This window comes from Melospiza melodia, chromosome 20 (genome assembly GCF_035770615.1).
Source record: "Melospiza melodia melodia isolate bMelMel2 chromosome 20, bMelMel2.pri, whole genome shotgun sequence".
Classification (NCBI taxonomy): Eukaryota; Metazoa; Chordata; class Aves; order Passeriformes; family Passerellidae; genus Melospiza; species Melospiza melodia.
Window position 1 is genome coordinate 2,558,648 of NC_086213.1, and position 19,783 is coordinate 2,578,430.

Here is a 19,783-nt window from a genome sequence, read left to right on the forward strand (position 1 = left end):
ACTCAAAGGCATCAGGGACTTCACAAAGAGCAGAGTGTTTTGGAGCCAGTGTCAAATCTAGGCAAGGAAGATGGGTTCTGTTTCACTTGTATCTTATTTACAGAATAATCTGCCTATACCGATTCTTCCCATCTCCAGGCAATTTGTTATCCTTCAGAAAAGGAAACCTATTTTTTTTTCCTTTTCATTTCTACTCCAAGCAATTCAGGGGGATGCTCGTGAGAGCACACTCCTCCCTTCCCAGGTCCCCCAGCTCTGGAAATTCCAGTCTGTCCAGTTATGATGGTTTCCCCAGCTGACAGGACAACAAACACCCTTGTGTTTTTCCAGACCGTTTTCTGATCTCTGTCCCAAGACCTTTTCAGCTGTTAACCTCAGTTAACAGTTGAAACAGTTGAAATAGCTGTTAACAACAGTTAACAGTTAACAACAGCTGCTGGAAAGCTCCTCCCTGAGGGAGGAGAGAAGACCTCATTGATTTTACAAGAATAATTTCACAACACACAAACAAACCAGGACTGTGCTGCTGCCGGGCGGGGAAAGGGTGTCTGCGAGTGAGAGCTGTGTGCGTGACCCCCAGGGCTGTGCTGGATCATGTTTGCCTGTCGTTTGCCCTGGTGGAGATCCAGTGTCACCTGCAAGTCGTGGCAATCAGGTCACTTTGTGCCTTGGGGCAGCTGCCAAATGCTGAATGTTAAAGGAGTCAACACGACTGTGGGGCAGGAGCAACAGGCCGGCATGAAGGAAAAACAAATGTTAGAAGATTCGGAAATGCACCTCGCAAGGAGAGACGCAGAGGCCCTCTTCCAAGAGCAGCCTAAGACTGGGAACCAGTACCTGGAAGACACTTTGCTTCAGAGTTACTTGAAAACACACCTTCCTCTCAAGGTCAGTTTGTGTTCCTGTGTGCACCCTGCTGAGCCCCGGCCTCAGACTCTGAATTGAACATTTGTCTGAGCCTTTTTGTGCCTTTGAGTGTTTAACTGGAAGGAATTTATCAGCATTCCTTAAAACCTGTTGTGTTTGAGGGCAGGGGTGACAAACACTGCCAGCACACACACAGCAATGGCTCAGTGGGCTCCTGCGACTGGGCTGGGTGTTGCAGTGCTCTTTTGGGACTGTCAGTGTGGGCATTTGCTGTCCGGTCATGTAGAGGAACGAATTTCTGAGAGAGGAATCAGACTAAGATGCTTGCAAACTCTGATTTGTTCTTCCACCTCTCTTTCTGGGGAAAGAGGGATTTTAAAGAAAATTCCTAAGGACTGGGCTGTTCTCAGCCAAGTACTCAAGAAGGTGGAAAGGCTTCTCAGGGCTTGCTTGCTCCCAGCACAGGTTGGTGGCATTTCTGGGTTCATTTTTTCAGCCAGGAAAGGCTCTGTATGGATGTGAGGGGTGCAGATGGGGGTGTGAGGCCCCAGGCTCTGGATGTCTGTGCTGTGAGCTCCAGTCCTACAGGAACCCCTGTAGGAGATGGCTCACGTCTCTGGCTGGCCTCTGCCATCACCCCAAGGGCCACAAGTGCTTCCCGCTTTTCATGGAGCAGAGTGTGACCTCTCTCCATGCTTTATTCCAGCAGAAGCAATTCCATGACTCCTAAAGCCACCAGATGATCAGAGGGGAGGGGACCTGGCTTTTAGTGAGGCTCCGACTTCCCCTGCTTGCTCTCCAGGTCTGTGAGGCCTGGCAGACACAGAGTGGGAAGAGTGAGGTGGCAGAGCTGGGGGCTTGTCACAGCCATCCCAAAAGAGAGGAGTGAGGCCTCCCTAAGCACCACTGTGGCCTTCTTGGCAAAAAAGACAGCAATGGACAATGCCTTTGGGTAACCATGAAGGTCCTGCTCCTGATTTGCACCTTCAGAGGAAGCATGATTCAGGTCTCCCAGAGAATAAAAGGATCAGAACAACAAGGCTGCTTCCAATCCTTCCCCAAACTGGCAAGAGCAGCTCCAAAACCTCCCAGAGAACCGGGAGCAGATTTTCCTTTCGTTTCTCCACTCAGTCCCAGCGGGGCAGTGTTGCCTCACTGCTGGAAAGGAGAGCCCTGCAGCACTGAGCCTGCTCTCCATGGGAACACCTTCCTCCCCAGGACAGCAGCAACCCCTGAAGCTTTGGGTGTCCCACCGAACTCCTGTTGTGCTATTCCACGGCAAACACAGAAATTTTCTTGAAATGGCACAAAAATTTTCTTTCTCCGTTTGGAGGTGATTCAAGGAGAAGACTGAATTAAGCATCTGCTTTTTCTGGGTGTTGTTGTGAAGAGGGATCTGTCAGGCTTTGCTGCCCTGAAAATACATCCTTTAATATAAAGGATATCTATTGGCACTCCTAATGTGCATTAATTTGCACATTTCCCATATCTTCATGCTTGGGACATCAAAGGACAGATTAGGGTGAATGAGATCACCCAGCAGCCTCAGCCCTGACCCAAATGATTTTGTCCTCTCCACATCCCAGTGTCCTTTCTTTGGAGCACCAAGGCTGCTGTGTGTGACATTCAGCAGTCACAAGTGTAGGAGTTTTGGTTTTGTTCATTCACCTTGGAAATAAACACATTTTTTTTGGGTAATTTGGTGGTTTGGCAGGCTCTGTGTGGTCAGGGCATGAGCTCCCAGTGAAGCAGTTGGGAGGTTTTAGGAAATATGGATGATGGTGAAGGGATTGTTGTATGAATTCCTTGCATGAACCCAGACCAAGAGATCTGCTTGGCAGAGTCATGTTCTTCTGCCTGCAAAAACCCACCAGGTCAACAGTTCAAAGAGTCTTGTGCTTCAGCAAAGCCCATGAACTTTGGATTCCTGGGTTATGCCTCGGAAACAGCCTTCAAATTGTTGTCAGTGATAAAGATTAGAGGTTGCCCATGGTAAATATGGGTGTGGCATGAACTGGAGCAGCTGACAGGCTCTCGTGCATGGTTTTGGCTTGTTTTGTGATTTTTAACACTGTCTTGTTGCTCTGCTGAAGGAAAACTGGCTGGTCTGAGGATGGAGACTTCCAGAGTGGCACCTGGAGAATGTGTGTTTGATCCTCATCACATACATGGAATGGCAGAAGGAGGAAGGAATCAATCACACAGGGTGTGGATTAATGGAAGGTCAATACAGGGACAGGCAGGGAAAGGAAAAAGCCGTGTTTGTATTTAATCAACAGGAAATTAACAGGGTTTATAATTGCACAATTTTGGGTACAGCAATTATGGCATTCACCTCTTTTATTATTTTATTGAGGAGGGAATGAGCATCTCTTGAGAGGCAGAGAACAGCAAAAAATATTCCCCTCATGGAAGCAAATCAGGTGATTCTTTGACCCCCCAACACAGTCTTGGATGTGTTTAGGCCAATGAGGGCTGGAGGCTGGGTCCTCCTTGCTTGATTTTAGTAATCTAATATTCAGGTTTTTAAATCTGAGTAACTTCACTTGGCTTTACTCCTAGACATGGAAGAGAGCTTGCAAAAGGCAATTCCTGTCACCCAGAAATAGGGATCTGAGGGGGTTGGAATCAATCACTCCTCTGTGAGTGCTGGTTTCCCTCCATTAACTACAGACATATTACTCCATGCAGGTCAGCCAAGCCCAGCAGAAACGAGGGCACGTGAATCCCTCAGGAGGGAATGAATCCTTCAGGAAGGATCCCTGGGTGCAGGGTGGGAATTTGAATCTAGACGTGTTGTGTGCCAGGCTGAAGCTGAAAAGGCTGCTCCATCCCTCCTTTTCTGATCTGACAGGCAGGTAGCTGCTGAGCCCAGTGGAAGTTTTCCTGCACAGATGAAGGCATTCTGGTTTTGGCAGCCTTTCCCCTGGCATTCTTCTCCAGCAGTAAATCTTGGAGTGGCTGAGGGACCTCTGGAGACCGTCTCGCCCAACCCCCCTGCTCGTGTGCATCTGTGTCATTCTCAGCCTTGACACTAAAGTGCTTCTGTCTTTTGTGGAATCCAGACACGCTGCCAAAAGTAACTTGAAAAAGTGATTTTGAGGGAAAATAGAGAAAAAGTGACAGCGGAGCACAGCTGTGCCAGCAGAGGCTGAGGGAGCTGTCGTGCTGCGTTATGGAACGCATGGAAGGGCCAAGTGGCAGGAGACCACTGGCACTGCAGGGCAGCATGGTCAGTCCTCTGCCCTTCCCGCTGGGACTGAGGCTGGGATGTGCTGAAGGGCTCTCCTTGCTGCCCCACAGGTCCTGGAGGAGGTGCATCAGAAACTGGAGAGGTTTGGAAAGCGGCTGCTGAACGAGATCCAGCCCCTGGGCTGGGAATGTGAGCTGAACCCCCCCGTGTTCCGGCAGTTCGACGCCTGGGGGCGGCGCGTGGATCACATCCACACCTGCTTGGCCTGGAGGAGGATGAAGGAGATTTCAGCAGAAGAAGGGCTGATTGCTGAGGCCTATGAGAAAAGATACTCCCACTGGAGGTAACTGGGGCAAATTGGGAATGGCTCAGGGCGTTCCTGATTATTCTTAGCAAGTCTTGTTCAGCGATTTGCAGGACTGAGCTGGTTGTGTAACCAGTAGCAGATGCTGCACGGACACCAGCACACCTCCTGCTGTCCCCAGCAGCTCTGTCTGTCCACTGCAATGTTCCACCTCACCAATGATAAGCCATAACTAATGGCCCACACTTGATCATAATATTCTTTGATGTCACCTTCCTGATTGTGGGGCCTGGCAGTTCCCTGCACCACTCCAGCTTTGTGAGTGTTAGTTGTAATGCAGCTGAAGATGTGGGATTTTACTTACAGGTGTTTTGTATTCCAGACCATGGAGACAGACCCACATTTCTTATTGTTAAAAACTGCACAAGCTGGCCTGGTGCTGGCTGTCCCACTGGGACTGAGAAACTCTGCTGCTCCTCTTCCCTCTTCCTGGCTGGAACACTTTTTTGCCCTCTCAGAAATGAGTGGTCTGATCCTCACCGGTTCTGGCTGTAATTTTTCCTCTCTCCCCAGTCAAGGTATTTTATCCTCGTGCTGTTGCACTGCTGTGTAACCCATCTGTTTTCCCTCTGTCTCTCCCTCTCCCAGCCGCCTGTACCAGGCTGTCAAACTGTACTTGTTCTCAAGCTCCTCTGGAGGTTTCAGCTGTCCACTGGCCATGACTGATGGGGCAGCCAAAGTCATTGAGGTATGAGCTTGGCTGGTCCCTGAGGGCACAGCCCACGTGCTGGCACTGCAGGTTAGAGGCAGGAGCACCAGCCAAGGATGGAGGAGCACTGATCCATCTGGTTCTGGGCACTGCCCTTCCTTGCTCTGTGACTCAGCTCTGTCTCCCACTGCCTTTGTCCATGAGGTGCAAAGCCTCTGTGCCCATGCCAACTTTTATATTCACTGACAGCACTGTGCTCAATAAGGCCTGTGCTGCACATGGCACCTGTGGCACTGCAGGTAGCTGGAAAGGTGTCCCAAGTGGAAGTGTCCAAGGCCAGGTTGGACAGGGCTTGGAGCAACCTGGGATAGAAGGAGGTGTCTCTGCCCATGGCAGGGGGTGGGACTGGGTGAGCTTTAAGATCCCTTGCAACCCAAACCATTCTGTTTTTCTATGATCCTATGAATATATTTTTACTACAAGACAGTTTGTTTTCCCATATTTGTGTGGAGTGGCAGTTAAATATAATAGGCCAGATCCATACCTGATGTAAATTCACCAAACCACTGAGACATTACCAGTTGGGATGTTTGGCTCTGGATCTTAGAGGCCCCCTTTGCATTACCTCAGTGGCTATGTAGGATTCAGAGGAAAATATCCCCTAGGTAGCCAACCCTGGGCATTTAAATTCACAATAACTTAAAGCAGCACAAGGCAGTTCCCTCTTCCCCGATCTCTCTGGGTGCTGGTGACATCCAGCATACATGAACCTGGCACATGGGCTGTTTGAGACCTCTCTCCCCAGAAATCCAAGGGGACAGGTATGCTCAGCACTTAGTGTTGTAACACAGGTCTGCACCTTCTGTCTGCACAGTGCTGCAGCAGCTGGTGGGAGCTGTGCTGGCTCCCAGGCTCTCAGCAGCACCTGCAGATCCTCTGCAGTGCAGGACACCCATCTGGCTTCCACACTGGCCTGGCTGAGCCCTGAGCACAGCAGTTAAGGCAACTGTGTAATGTCAACTATTGTGTTATGAGCATCTCAGTTTATTCTCTCTCCCCTCAAACAGTCACTGGGGATTCCTGCACCTCTGAAAAATGCCTTTGACCGTCTGACATCCCGTGACCCGGAGGAGTTCTGGACCTCTGGCCAGTGGATGACGGAGCGAAGGGGTGGCTCCGATGTCGGTACGTGCTGTGTAGGGGGAGCAGGGGTGGCAGTGAGAACAGAACACAAAGGATGTGGGGAACCCAAAAAGCCAGGGAGCTTCAGGGAGCTTAAGGACTTCAGCAGAAAGCATCCAAATCCTCTGCACAGCTCTGCTTTTTAACCAACAAAAGACCCAATCTCTGTCCTCTTGTGCACACAGAGCCCTTTGTGTTCTTGGCTGAGGTAACTCCTGAAGAACTGGATTATACACACTGGATTTCTTATCGAGGGTCAATGAAAGAGATTAACAGCTAACCCATGCTCCATCTTCATAGCAAGAAGTGCCTTAAAGGAGCTGCTGCTTATGCTGTAAAATCAGCATTGATTGACACAGAAGTTCCCATAAGACCAGGAAATTTTCTCCTCTTTTTCAGCAAATGGCACTGAGACTGTGGCCAGGAAGCAGCCGGATGGCACCTATCGTCTGTATGGGTTTAAATGGTTCACATCAGCAGCTGATTCTGACATGGCATTGACCCTGGCCAGGATAGCAGATGCTGAAGGACAGGTAAACCAGTTCTGTTGGCTGGGGAACCAGGGGAAGGAGCAGGGGCATTCTTTTTCTTCCTTGTTGCATTGTAATAGAATCCTCTCTGTGCCTTGCAGTGTACCCAGGGCTCCAGAGGCCTGTCCTTGTTCTTCCTGAGGGTTCGGGACGAGCAGGGGAAGCTGAACAACATCCAGGTGCAAAGGCTGAAGGACAAGCTGGGCACGAGGCAGATGGCAACAGCAGAGCTGTGGCTGCAAGGAGCCAGAGCAGAGCTGGTGTGTAAGAGTTCCTCTGCCCTGGGGACTGGGCTGCCCTGGCATGGCACTCGCTCCTGGGGCTTTCAGCAGAGATCTCAACTGAAAAACTTCCTGTCTTCCACCTCTGTGGCTTGGCTGTCCACATCACAGAACAAATCACTGGTGGGGCTCTGCGTGAGGCAGAGCTGAGAAGAGTTCAGGAAAAGATGTGAGAGAAGACAACAAAAAAAATGTTATTTTAGGCTGGTCATTTCTCTAATCCTGGTTCCTGAGCCAGCAGAGGGACAGTTTGTGTAGTGTGCAGGCAGGAGCCAGCAGCAGGAACCAGAACTGATCATGCTGACACGGTCTCCAAAAGCCAATTCTCTGGTCACAGAAACAGAATCCCAGGATAGGATTATTACTGCGCCTGAGTGGGTCGCAGCTGGTGATAGAGAGACGGTGAATCTTGTATCTTGATCAGAAGGCTTGATTTATTAAGATAATATATATAATACATTATTACTATACTAATAGAATATAGAGAGAGGTTTGCAGAGCTGCTAGCTAAGCTAAGAATAGATAGAAAAGAATCTATAACAAAGTTGTGTCCAGGGACTCAGTCCCCTAGCTTGCACTGGTGATTGGCCCTTAATTATAAACATAGAAAATGAGCCAATCAAGGTGAATCCTATTGCATTCCACAGCAGCTGATAACAATTATTTACCTTCCCTTCTGAGGCCTCTGCCTTCCAGAAGACACAGAAATCTGAAAGAAAGGATTTCTGTGGAAAAATGTCTGCGACATAGGATGGGTAGGAAGGGACCTTAAAGCTCATCTCATTCCAACCCTTGCTGTGGGCAGGGACACCTTCCACCAGATCAGGTTTCTCCAAGTCCCATCCAGCCTGGTCTGGGACACTTCCAGGGATGGGGCAGCCACATCACACCACAGACTTGGCTAAAGAGAGGCAAATGTATTTTAAAGCAAGCAGGTCTCTGAGTGCCTGAGGGCAGACAGGGGCAGAGTGGACAGCCATGTCCGTGTGTCTGTTAACACCATTTCCATTCCCATGCCCATCCCTGTCCAAGGGAAAGGCTCATGTCAGCCCTTGTTCCTTGCAGATCTCTGCAGAGGGCCGGGGAGTGGCCGCCATCTCCAACATGCTGAACATCACTCGGATCCACAACGTCATTGGTGCAGTGGCTGCCATGAGAAGGTGAAGGAAGGCAGCACAGATCCCCCCAGGGCTGAAGGAGCAGGACAAGGGCACTTTGCAGTGCATGGCATTGAGCCAAGTGTCCCCTTTGTGGGACAGGCCTGGAGCCAGCAGTGCTGCAGGAGGGGGGTGACCTGTACAGGTGTGGGACCGCTGAGCAGGGCTCTTGTGGTGGAGGGGACTGGAGGGGAATGCTCAGAAGTGGAAAGCTGCTGGTGTAGCTGTTCCCTGTGTTGTTGCCACCCTCCAGGATGATCAGTCTGAGCAGGGACTACGCCTGCAAGCGCGTGGCCTTCGGGAAGCTGCTCAAGAACCATCCCCTGCACGTGCAGACAATGGCCCGGATGGAGGTGAGGCTTCTGGGAGCCAAGCTGGACCTGTTGGGAGGGAAAGAGGGCAGAGATCCTGTGCTGTCAGTGAGCACAGCCAGCCTGCCTGCACTCAGATTTAGGAGGCCATTCCTGCTACAGCAAAGTGGATGCAGCAAGGGAATGGTTTTACTCTAGTGGGATTTGATCTGATAACAGACCTAACTCCTCTGCTGGACTCCAGGTTATCCTAAACAATTACCTGGGAGTTTCCCTGAGAGAAAGGAGTGCCCTTACTATGATAAGCCATGACCTCTGGGGTTGGGTGTTGGCCTCAGAATCCAGGCCTGACACCACAGTCACCTGACTCTTGTCCAAGACTGGTATGGACTCATCCAGCATCCCTGGGAGCTCCTGCCCCAGGAGATGGGCTGTAAACAGTACTTAAAAGTTCTCTTGCAAGGTGGGGGAAGGTGGTCAACATCTGTCAAACATGACTTCAGGCTCCAGCATCTCATTGCCAGAACTCCCCCTCTGAATGGAAGGGCAGGTCCTACCTTGTCCCACAACACACAGTTCTGTACCCTGATGCTTCCCAAATGAAAACTTGCCAGGGAAGTAAGCTGCTCAGGAAGAAATCTGTCACAGACTTTGCAGCTCCAGGTGCTCAGAGGCTGACCATCATCTCACATCCCTTACCTTTTGAAAACATGTGGATTTGGGGCCTGGACGCCTTTTGGGATTTTTGTTAAGACTCAAGTAGGCCTGATGTAATGCACTCCCCCTTTACTGCATCACAGTGTCCAAGAGTGGCAGAGAACCTTTAATATTCCATCCTTTGTGCCTTGGCTGCTCAGAGTCCCTGAAGCTGTGGGTCTGAGCAGGCAGGGGTGGCATTTTCCCCTGGAGTCAGCAGAGTCCCAGATCCCTGCCAGTGATGTGTCCTCTGCTCACAGGTGCAGGTGAGAGGGGCGTTCCTGCTGCTCATGGACATCGTTCGCCTGCTGGGCCTGGCTGAAACCAGCCTGGCCAGTGAGCAGGAGCAGCTGCTGCTGAGGCTGCTCATCCCAGTGGCCAAGCTGTACACAGGGAAGCAGGTATGGAACACATGGATTGGCCCAGAGTGTGGAATGTTGGCAAGCACAGAGCTGGGAAGAGGAGTGAGTGACACAGCAGGGAGAGCAGGGGACACCTGCAGGACCTGCAGCAGTTCCTGCTTTGGAGCCTGCTGCTCCTGCAGGTCCTCTCTCAGTGTCACTCAGGCTTCATTCCCCCTTGGAATAATTACCAATACAGCTGGACAGGAGGTGCGTGAGCTTGTCTGGCCCTTGGTGCTGAACCAACTGTGGTGTTTCACCCCACAGACACTTTGGGCTGGCTGGGTGTGTGGTGTTTCACCCCACAGACACTTTGGGCTGGCTGGGTGTGTGGTGTTTCACCCCACAGACACTTTGGGCTGTGGGTGTGTGGTGTTTCACCCCACAGACACTGTGGGCTGGCTGGGTGCTGCACTGGGCCCGTGGGGACAAGTCCAGGCCTGCAGGAGCTCTGGTGGTGCTGGGATGGAGCTTCCCCCCATAACAGGGGCTGCTCCTCAGGTTTCTCTCTGTGGAGAAGCTTTGAGGCGATGGTGAAGGAAAGGAGTCGGTTCTGATGGAGGGTTGGGATGCAGAGCTTTATTCTGGCCCACAGGCCTCTGAATGCAGCACCAGCTCCAACAGAACTCCCTGAGCCCGTGGTTGCTGCTCCTCTGAACCCAGGGAGAGGGGCAGGGAAGGGGCAGGGAGCCACCAAGCAGGGACAGGAGGGGAGGGACAAAGGGACAAAGGACACCTGGATGGCCCAATGCCCCCCAGTGGTGAGAGGCATCTTTTGAATCTGCCAATCATTCCATGCCCTTCTGGAATGCCAGGACAGACAGACAGTGCTGGGAGGGGAAAGGAGAGGTGACTGACACACCTGGGAGGGAATTATCAGGGGAGGGACCCAAGGTTCTGGGGTAAAACCTGAAATTACAATGCAACAATTCCCATCTGCTCCTCCTGCAGGTAATGACCAACCTGCCTCAGGAGATGAGCAGGACCTAGTCAGCCCATCCAGGAGGAGCTGCTGTGTGCTGTGGGAGGCTGGACTTTCCCCTCAGGCACTGAGGATCATGCCAGCTCTCTGCATTTTGCAGGCTTCTGCCGTGGCTGTTGAGGCAATGGAGAGTTTTGGGGGCCAGGGTTACATGGAGGACACAGGCTTGCCAGTCATACTCCGGGATGCTCTGGTAAGAGGGTGGCAGGAGAAGGTCCTGTGTGTCACCAAGTCCCCTGCACAGCACTCTGGTCCCTGCTAAAGACACACCCAAGGGAGAACAGAGCCCTCCCAGGCTCACTCCAGGTGTGCCAGCTCCTCCCTCAGTGCTGAGCCCAGGGAAGGACAGGAGGTGTTCCTGTGCTGAGGCTGTTCCTGGCACAGCAATGGGGCTGGGCTCACTGCTCCCTTCCACTTGTTGTGAGACCAGACACCTCTGGCTGTGTCCCTGTGTCTGCCCTGGGTCTGTTCCCTCCCACTCCCCTTCTGTGCTGCAGTCACTGCAAAGGCTCCCTGCTGCTCTCCCACACAGGTGCTGTCCATATGGGAGGGAACAACCAATATCCTGTCCCTGGATGTGCTGCGGTCCCTGGCCAAGAGCCAAGGGCAGGTGATGGCTGTGTTCCTGTCTGCAGTGAAGGTGAGCCACAGCTGCAGCTCTGCTCAGCCTCACCTTCCTTGGAGTTTGTGCTCCTGCCTGAGGCTGGCAGGGAATAGGCCCAAACTGAAGCTTTAGACAAGTATTCCAACAATTGGGATTGTGTCTTACAATTCTGCTCCTTAAATAGCTCTTCCAAAAGCAGGATGCAGGCAGTGCTAATCCTGGGATGCTTGTGTGCTTTCAGCTCAGCAGTGGGGAGCTTGGCACTGTCAGAGTTCCTCAAGACAGGTACCAAAATAAGTGTATTTTTAATGTGACTCACCTTCCTGAATCCAAAATAATTTTGTGGTTTTGTTTCTTAACTGGAAAATCACCACAGGACTGCTGAATATTGAACCTCACTAGGGCTATCTACTGCATTATGACTTTCTATTTTTATTCCCTGAAAAGATGGAAAGAGCCTAAGGAATTCCATTTCTGCCTCTTTGGATTTGCTGTTCTCTGGCTCTACTTTTAAAGAGTGACAGGAGTTCAAAGCAGCTCAGTTTCATGAAGGTGAAGGAGCATCTCCTGGCTTGGTGCATCCCAAAAAGGGAGACAGGAGGCAGGATCAGAGGGTGTTGTCTCAGAGGTGACATTATTAATCCAGACACAGCAACCCAGAGCTTGTTAGCCCAGGTACAGCAAGGGAACCCTGGGCATCTGGAGTGCTGGATTTGGTGTTGTGCAGCCTTCACATTCCCCATGAGAAGGGAAGAGTCTGGGACAGGGCTCTCCTCCAGCACTGGGGACTGGACAGAGCCGTCCAGAGCAGTTCTCACAGTGTCTGCAGCTGGCAGCTTGTGTCCCATCCCACCCCCAGCTGAGCTGAGCTCTGTGCACAGCACTCTGTGACCTCCAGGGCCCCCCTGCCACCCTCTCACACAACTTCTGAGAAGGGAGAAATACCTCAAATGATTTGAGCACCAAACAAGAAGCCAGACCTGCTCAGGAGCAGCACTGAGCACATCTGCTGGGGGCAAATCCAGCTGTTGGCAAACAGCTGCTTAGGCTGACACTGCAGGTAATGGATGGGGAAGTAAAGGAGCTGTGGGTGGGCTCTAAAATAATTTGGAAAGAAGCAGCCTCCACAGTCTTACACTGATTTAAACAAACAGCCCACAAAGGTGCTGTGCTGCACCCTGGAGCAGCTCCCTGGTGCAGCTGGGAGGGCCCCTCCAGCTGCTCAACATCTGGATAATCAGGGAGCATTGGGGAGCACAGCCGTGATGCAGAGCAGAAAGAGGAAGGCTGAGATTCATTAATTAACGAGCCCTCAGTGCTGCCATCAATCACGCTGGGGGTGAGGCTGCAGGGGAGGGGGAGTGCTGCCTTCAAGGTCTCCACATTGCAGTAATGCCACTGCCTTCACTGTCCCTGTCACGGCCAGGGAGAGGGGCTGGGCTGGGCTCAGCAGTGTGGATGCTCCAGTTCTGGACAGAATCAGACCTGGCCAGTTTAAGCTGTTCCTTGATGCCTCGGGCAGCCAGGTGCTGGAGAGGCAGCCTGGGAGGGGTTTCTGTCTGCAGGGTTCTGCAGGAACGTGCTTGAGTTTCTACACCAGAATCAGGTTTTCACTCACAGGTGATAAACAACATCTTCCTGAGCTCCAGGTGTCCAAATTCTTTCAGTCTGGGAGTCTGGTTCATTTTGAAACATCCCTCCCAATCCTGTCTACTGAGGAAATAATTCAACCCATCGTAAAGGGGTTTTTACTGCCCCAATCCATTTCCTTTTTATTGATGCACACAAACCGAGTACAATTTATTTTATGTTTGTCCATCAGGGTTCTCAGTGTGCAGGACTTGTGCCCATTGTCAGAGGCTTTGCAGAAAGCAACATTAGTACCTGTACAGCTCTTGGTTCTCTGAAAGTCATTTCAAGGGTAGCTCCAGGTTTTGCTTCTATTCTCTATCAGTTGTCTCTGCTGATGGTGAGATGCCCAGTGCTGCTGGGGCTGTGATCAGGAGCAGGAACCAAGGGTTGTAATTACCATCAGGAAAAGGGAAATACAGAGAACTTCCCCATCCTTGCACAGTGTGACTATGAGAAGATGAATTTTTAAGGGTTTTTAATACACAAGTGAGTTTGTGACAAACCACCTTGTCTAGAGGTTATGAGTCTGGAAATCCTGGGGAGAAGAGTGAGTGTGAGAGACAGGGATGGAATCATGGAATGGTTTGGGTTGGAAGGGACCTAAAAACACCTCTCATCCCACCCCTGCCACCTCCCACCATCCCAGGCTGCTCCCAGCCCCAGTGTCCAGCCTGGCCTTGGGCACTGCCAGGGATCCAGGGTGGGCACCCTGTGCCAGGGCCTGCCCGCCCTGCCAGGGAACAATTCCCCATTCCCAATATCCCACCCATCCCTGCCCTCTGGCACTGGGAGCCATTCCCTGTGTCCTGTCCCTCCATCCCTTGTCCCCAGTCCCTCTCCAGCTCTCCTGGAGCCCCTTCAGGCCCTGCAAGGGGCTCTGAGCTCTCCCTGGAGCCTTCTCCTCTCCAGGTGAGCACCCCCAGCTCTCCCAGCCTGGCTCCAGCCCTTGCAGCATCTCTGGTGCCTCCTCTGGGCTCTCCCCAGCAGCTCCAGGTCCCTCCTGTGCTGGGCCCAGGGCTGGGGCAGCTCTGGGGTCTCACCTGGACAGGGCAGAGGGGCAGAATCCCCCCTCCCTGCTGCCCATGGTTTGGGATCAGTCCAGGACACATCCTGACTTCTGCTGTGGTGAGAATTCCAGGTGGATACTGCACAGGGCCAGTCAGCTCGTGCTGTACTAAAATTTTATTAGCTGGAATTTTGAGCCAGAGCCCTGGGTGTGCTTTCAAATTCAATTACAACCTGAAAAGTGCCTCTAAAATAGCTCAGGGCAGTTTGTTGATTGTTGCATTTCAGTCATTTCAGGTGAAATTTGGGCACATCCCAGGACAGGGTCTCAGCACCAGCCCCGCACGTGTCGTGCAAGGCTCAGAATCAACTCTTGCCTCAAGAATTTCTGTGTAGGGCTGTAATTCAGGCTGCAACTCAGGCTGTAAATCAGCCCTGCAATCTCAGACATATGACAGTGTTTTCAGGTCCTTTTCAGACCACAACCCCAGTTTTCAGGCAGCAGGAAACAAATGGAGGTTATTGATGTGGGGCCATGTGTTCGCTCCAAGCGCTGACAGAAAATTGTGCTTTTAGCCCTGGTTGGGATGTTCCTCCTGTCACTGGATTTTTAGATAGTCATGATTAATCTTGTAAGTAAAAACCACTCTGGCCACATGGCTTGGGAGCCAGTGAGAGCAAACAAACAAGCAGCATCTTAAAATTCCTCCATGAAAACAGAGGGAATCAGAGCTATTGAGCTCTGAAGCTCCTTCGCTGATCCTTTCAGGCAGTGAGGGGTGGTGGGGCAGTGGTGCTGTGTGTGCCTCCTCCCAGAGCTGGAGCAGAGCAACCAGCAGAGAACAGGAGCTGCTCCTGCCTTGAGCATTGCCCTGGAGCAGCTCCCAGCCTCTCCATCCCAAGTGCAGAGAGAGCATGGAAAAACCCTTCCAGAAGATCCAGGACTTTTGGTTAGGAAAAGAATAAGTGCAATTGGGAAAAAAAATTATTATTGGCAAGCAAAGAAAATACAAGTTCTTTTTTATCCCTTAAGGACAAATGATGCTTTTCCATTCCTGATCCATATTTCCAGGTGTTCATCCTGCAGCTGTGGCAGTGTGTCTGTCCCAGCCACAAGCAGCAGGGGTTTGTGTTTGTGTTGTGCCCATGCTTGGCTCGTGCTGTGCTGGCTCCCACCCAAACTGTGGGAGTTGGTGCCTCTGGGATCTGTGATCCTCATTAGCAACAACCCCTGGGCTACTTCAGAACACCTGATTGGTATTCCATGGCCTTGGAGGTTTATGGGATTTGTGTTGGCACTGGAATTGTTGTGTTTGACCAGCACATGCTGGGGCTGTTTCTGCCCCTGGAGCCTGGAGCAGCAGCACTGGGAAGTGTGGAAGTGTGGGGTGTGAGCAGTGAGAACACAGAGCAAACGTGGGGTCAGCCCAGCCCAGATGGAAATTCTGGTCCAGTAAGAGGAGCTGCAGCACTGAAAGCCTCAGAAACATAAAAAATTCCTCCTGTGTAGCTGCTGCTCACAGGCTTCAGTCTCGTCTGCAGGTTATTGATGGAGCTGATTAATGAACAGCACCTCCCAGCACGCTGAGCTGCTCACATCCAGCCTGTGGGGATGCTCTCCAGGCTGATCCCTCAGTGCTGCTGCAGAGAGGGGTTGGAGTGAGGGGAGGTGGGACCACAGCCCCCAGCAGGGCCAGTCCCAATCCCATCCCTCCTAACAGGGAACAGCACAGGAGACACAGATGAGCAGTGTGGGAATGCCCAAAGGACAATTCCAGGCTCTCAGCAGGGTATCCCTGGTGCTTTCACAAGGGATTTGGGATGTGGCAGAAACTCAGCTCAACCAGGGGAGGGTTCAGGCAGTGCTGCTGGCACAGTTAAATTCCCAATCTCCATCAGAATCACAGAATCCTTTAGGTTGGAAAAGCCCTCTGAGATCAAATCCAGCCATTCCCCAGCACTGCCAAGGCCACCACTGCCCCATGTCCCCAAGGCCTTTACATCCCTCCAGGGATGGAGATCCACCTCTGCCCTGGGCAGCTGTGCCACCCTGACCACCCTTTCAGTGAGGAAATTTTCTCAAATATCCAACTTGAACCTCTCCCAGTGGAGCTTGAAGCCATTTCCTCTTGTCCTGGGGCCTTTCCCACTGACACAATTTGGAGAGAAAAGCTCCTTTAAATGGGAATTTTCCTGCCTGGACACAGCTGGATCATATTTGTGCAAGTTATTACATAATCCTGAAAGAATTAGCCCTGATACAGGTATGGAGTTAGAGAGAACTGGGGATGAGAGCTGGTTCCCATGTGCAGCTGGGAAGCCAGAATGGAAACAGCAACGTGCTGGCTCTGCTCCCAGGGAATTCTCCCTCCCCAAGGCAAGGCTGGGAGCTTCCTTTGGGCACATCCCCTTCCCTGGCTGCTGCCCCTGTGCCCAGGGCCCCAGCAGCCCCTTCCCTGGCACAAGGCAGAGACACTGGAATTGTTCCTGTGCTTGTTCTCTCTGCAGAAAAAGCTGGAGCTGGCCTCAGGCATTAAGGAGCTGTCCCCAGCCACGCAGAGGGCACAGGAAGCCATCGGGAGCCTCCAGCAGTTCATGACAACCATGGGCATAGGGCGGGCACTGAGCATGGAGCTGGCAGCCAGAGACTTCTCCTACAGCCTGGCACGGATCTACACAGGCAGGGCAACACAGGAGCCACAGAGCCATGGCATGGGCTGGGTGGGGAGGGACCTCAGAGCTCACCCAGTGCCACCCCTGCCATGGCAGGGACACCTCCCACTGTCCCAGGCTGCTCCCAGCCCCAGTGTCCAGCCTGGCCTTGGGCACTGCCAGGGATCCAGGGGCAGCCCCAGCTGCTCTGGGCACCCTGTGCCAGGGCCTGCCCACCCTGCCAGGGAACAATTCCCAATTCCCAATATCCCACCCATCCCTGCCCTCTGGCACTGGGAGCCATTCCCTGTGTCCTGTCCCTCCATCCCTTGTCCCCAGTCCCTCTCCAGCTCTCCTGGAGCCCCTTCAGGCCCTGCCAGGGGCTCTGAGCTCTCCCTGGAGCCTTCTCCTCTGCAGGTGAGCACCCCCAGCTCTCTCAGCCTGGCTCCAGAGCAGAGGGGCTCCAGCCCTCCATCCCCATGGTTTCCTCTGGGCTCTCTCCAGCAGCTCCAGGTCCATCCTGTGCTGATGGATTTCAGACCAGGAACGGGCTGGGGATCAGCCGCAGGCCCCTGATTCACCCCTGGGTCAAGGGTGGAGCTCTGAAGCTCAGTCCCCACCCTTCACCCTGAAGCAGCTCAGCCTTCAGGCGCTGCTGAGCAGAAACCACCAGCCTCTATTCCTGAGCCCTGGGCAGGGACTGCTGACACCTCCTCCTCCTCCTCCCCACAGCTGCTCTCCTCATGGAACACGCGGCTCGGCCCGGCGCTTCCCCCGCAGACACCTTCACTGCCCTGAGGTAGGCACAGCCCCGAGCGCCCCGAGCGTTCTGGATGGTTCCATGGGCGCTGCCAGGCTTTGCTCCGCCTCCGGAGCGATCCAAGCCACGGCCGTGGACCCGCGAGCACAGCTGGGAACGAGCGGCGGCTGCTCTCAGCCCCGGGGCTTTCCCCGCTCGGTGTCTCCATTCCCTGATGGGCAGCATCCCCCCTGGGCACGGCTCGGGTTGGCACCGGCCCCGTGCGGGTGGCAGGGCCGGCACAGCCCAGCGCTCTCTCCGTGCAGGTGGTGCCACCAGGAGCTGTGCCCGGTGGCCGCGGAGTCGGCGAGGGGCAGCTACGGGGACAAGGCAGTGCTGCAGGACAGCGCCCTGGTGTTCGGGAGCAGCCGGCTCTGAACAGCCCCCGCACGGACACCAGGTGGGATTAACCCAAACAATCCCGACAACCCAAACAGTCCAGACAATCCAAACCATCCCCCAAATCCTCGGGTGCCTGCAGGTTCCGGGTGTGCTGGGATGTCCCCTTCCACAAGGGGCCACACCAAACCCTTTAGGAGTGACCCCCACCTGCCCCGGGCTGAAATTCACAGCTTTGAGGTTTCCTAGAGCAGACACAGCCCTGAGGGTCACTGCAAGGTGCTGGAATGTTCTCACAGTGCTCTAGGCAAAGCCACAGTGATAAAATCCAGACAAGAGCTGGAAGCAGCAGCTCTTCAAGTGCCAACACTGTTCTTTTTTTAAGAAAACCAACCAAAATCAAACGGAAAGTTATCTGAAGCTGATTAAATCCAGAAATCCACCATTTTTCCCTGTTCACCTTCCTGCTTTGCAGTGCTGACCACAGACTTCTACCCCTGGGTGGGGTTTGCTCCAGGGCCAGCCCTTTCCACCCACGGTGGCTGGGAACATTGACCTCCTCAGGAACTGCAGCTTTCTGAAGATAAAAGGGATTTTTATTCTCTCTGGCCTCCAGAAAGTTGATTAATTCCCTATGCACATGTCCTAATGATGCTGCAATCCATCCTGACATAAATTCTACATAAGTTTTGGACTGAAATCCAGTAATTCTCCACCTAAGCACTGGCTGTGGGCTTCTCCTTCCCCTCAGCCCATCAGATGACCTGCTTGGTATTGCCCTGCTGGCTACAAGTTTTTAATTAAGAAGTTGCTAATAGAAGAAGAAAGGCACTAATAGACTGAAGACAGCTGGAATTTATGGCTGGGAAATGCTGCAGCAGCCAGACACTGAGTGGGAAGAGGGGGAAGGAGCTGTGTGCTGAGATTGGGGCTGTCCAGAGTTTCAGAGATGGCAGAGCCAGGAGGACACAGAGGGTGGCTCTGGGGAGGAGCAGAGTGGAGCAATCCCAACAGGACACAGCAAGGGAGGCTCCATGGGCTCCCTGTGTCCTGGCACAGGGATCACACCCTGAGCCAAGCACAGCTTCCCTGAAATCCCCCAAATGCCATGAACCAGCAGCAAAGGGCTCCTGTTGTCTGTGCATTGCAGGGAATAAAGAACATTTGGGTTTGGAAAATGTCCTACATCATGGAATTGTGGAATGGGTTGGGTGGGAAGGGACATTAAAGCCCATCCAGTGCCACTCCAGCCATGGCAGGGACACCTCCCACTGTCCCAGGCTGCTCCAGCCCCAGTGTCCAGCCTGGCCTTGGGCACTGCCAGGGATCCAGGGGCAGCCACAGCTGTGCCAGGGCCTGCCCACCCTGCCAGGGAACAATTCCCAATTCCCAATATCCCATCCATGCCTGCCCTCTGGCACTGGGAGCCATTCCCTGTGTGCTGGCACCAGGACTCTGTCCCTGCACTTTGGTGTCAGAGATCCCACAGGGTCAGTGCCCAGGAGCTGCTGTGCCCTGTGGAGCTCAGGGAACAGCAAAGGGAGGGAGCAGGGCAGGCTCTGAGTGAGCACAGCAGAACATCCAGCCCCAGATGTGCCCCTGGCTCCAACAGCAGGAGCTGGATGCGGCCCAGGAGGGAAAGGCCACGGGCTGGGAGTGTTTGCAGGGCTGATCAGCACCTGGGATCCCCTGCTCTCCCTCAGGGCTCATCTCCAACTGCTCCAAATCCAGGCTTCCCCTTTTCCCAGCCTATTTTACATTTCTGAACACCAGGATTAATTTTTCCTCATACATGAGCTGTAATTTGCCTAAAAATAAGCCCCTCGAACTGGGAACTCGGAGAACAAGGGACTGTGAACTCATCACTGTGTAGGAAAATGACAGATTTATTGAGATCTAAATATTCACTCTGAGGCTACAGAGGAATAAAGGCTGTTACACACATGAGAGTCTGACACTTCCAGTGCTGCTGAACAGCTCTGTCCTCAGAGCTTGGCATGGTTTCAAATACTTCATGTGCTTCAAGTAATTGAGACTTCAGATGTCATTTTAATATAAATCCCACCCAAAAAGAGGACAATCAAACCCATCACCTGCTGCCACTGCAAGGTCTGAAAATCATTTTGTGACAGCACTATG

At 52.8% G+C, this 19,783-nt stretch overlaps 1 protein-coding gene across 2 annotated transcripts; it reads left to right on the forward strand.

Annotated features, from left to right (window-relative positions):
- The first annotated feature begins 471 nt into the window (after positions 1–471).
- LOC134427423 (acyl-CoA dehydrogenase family member 11-like) lies at positions 472–18,822 on the forward strand. Of its 2 annotated transcripts, none has more exons than XM_063173244.1 (15): positions 472–888; positions 4,171–4,403; positions 5,013–5,112; positions 6,141–6,258; positions 6,655–6,788; positions 6,887–7,045; positions 8,132–8,226; positions 8,477–8,576; positions 9,491–9,631; positions 10,714–10,806; positions 11,146–11,253; positions 16,363–16,534; positions 17,239–17,305; positions 17,572–17,705; positions 18,396–18,822. In XM_063173244.1, the coding sequence occupies exons 1-14, from the start codon at positions 595–597 to the stop codon at positions 17,681–17,683; spliced, it is 1,926 nt and encodes a 641-aa protein (XP_063029314.1). In that variant the 5' UTR covers positions 472–594; the 3' UTR covers positions 17,684–17,705; positions 18,396–18,822. The 2 variants fall into 2 exon arrangements, with proteins under 2 accessions (XP_063029314.1, XP_063029313.1); XM_063173243.1 differs by having other exon boundaries at positions 473–888; positions 18,120–18,822.
- The last annotated feature ends 961 nt before the right edge of the window (positions 18,823–19,783 follow it).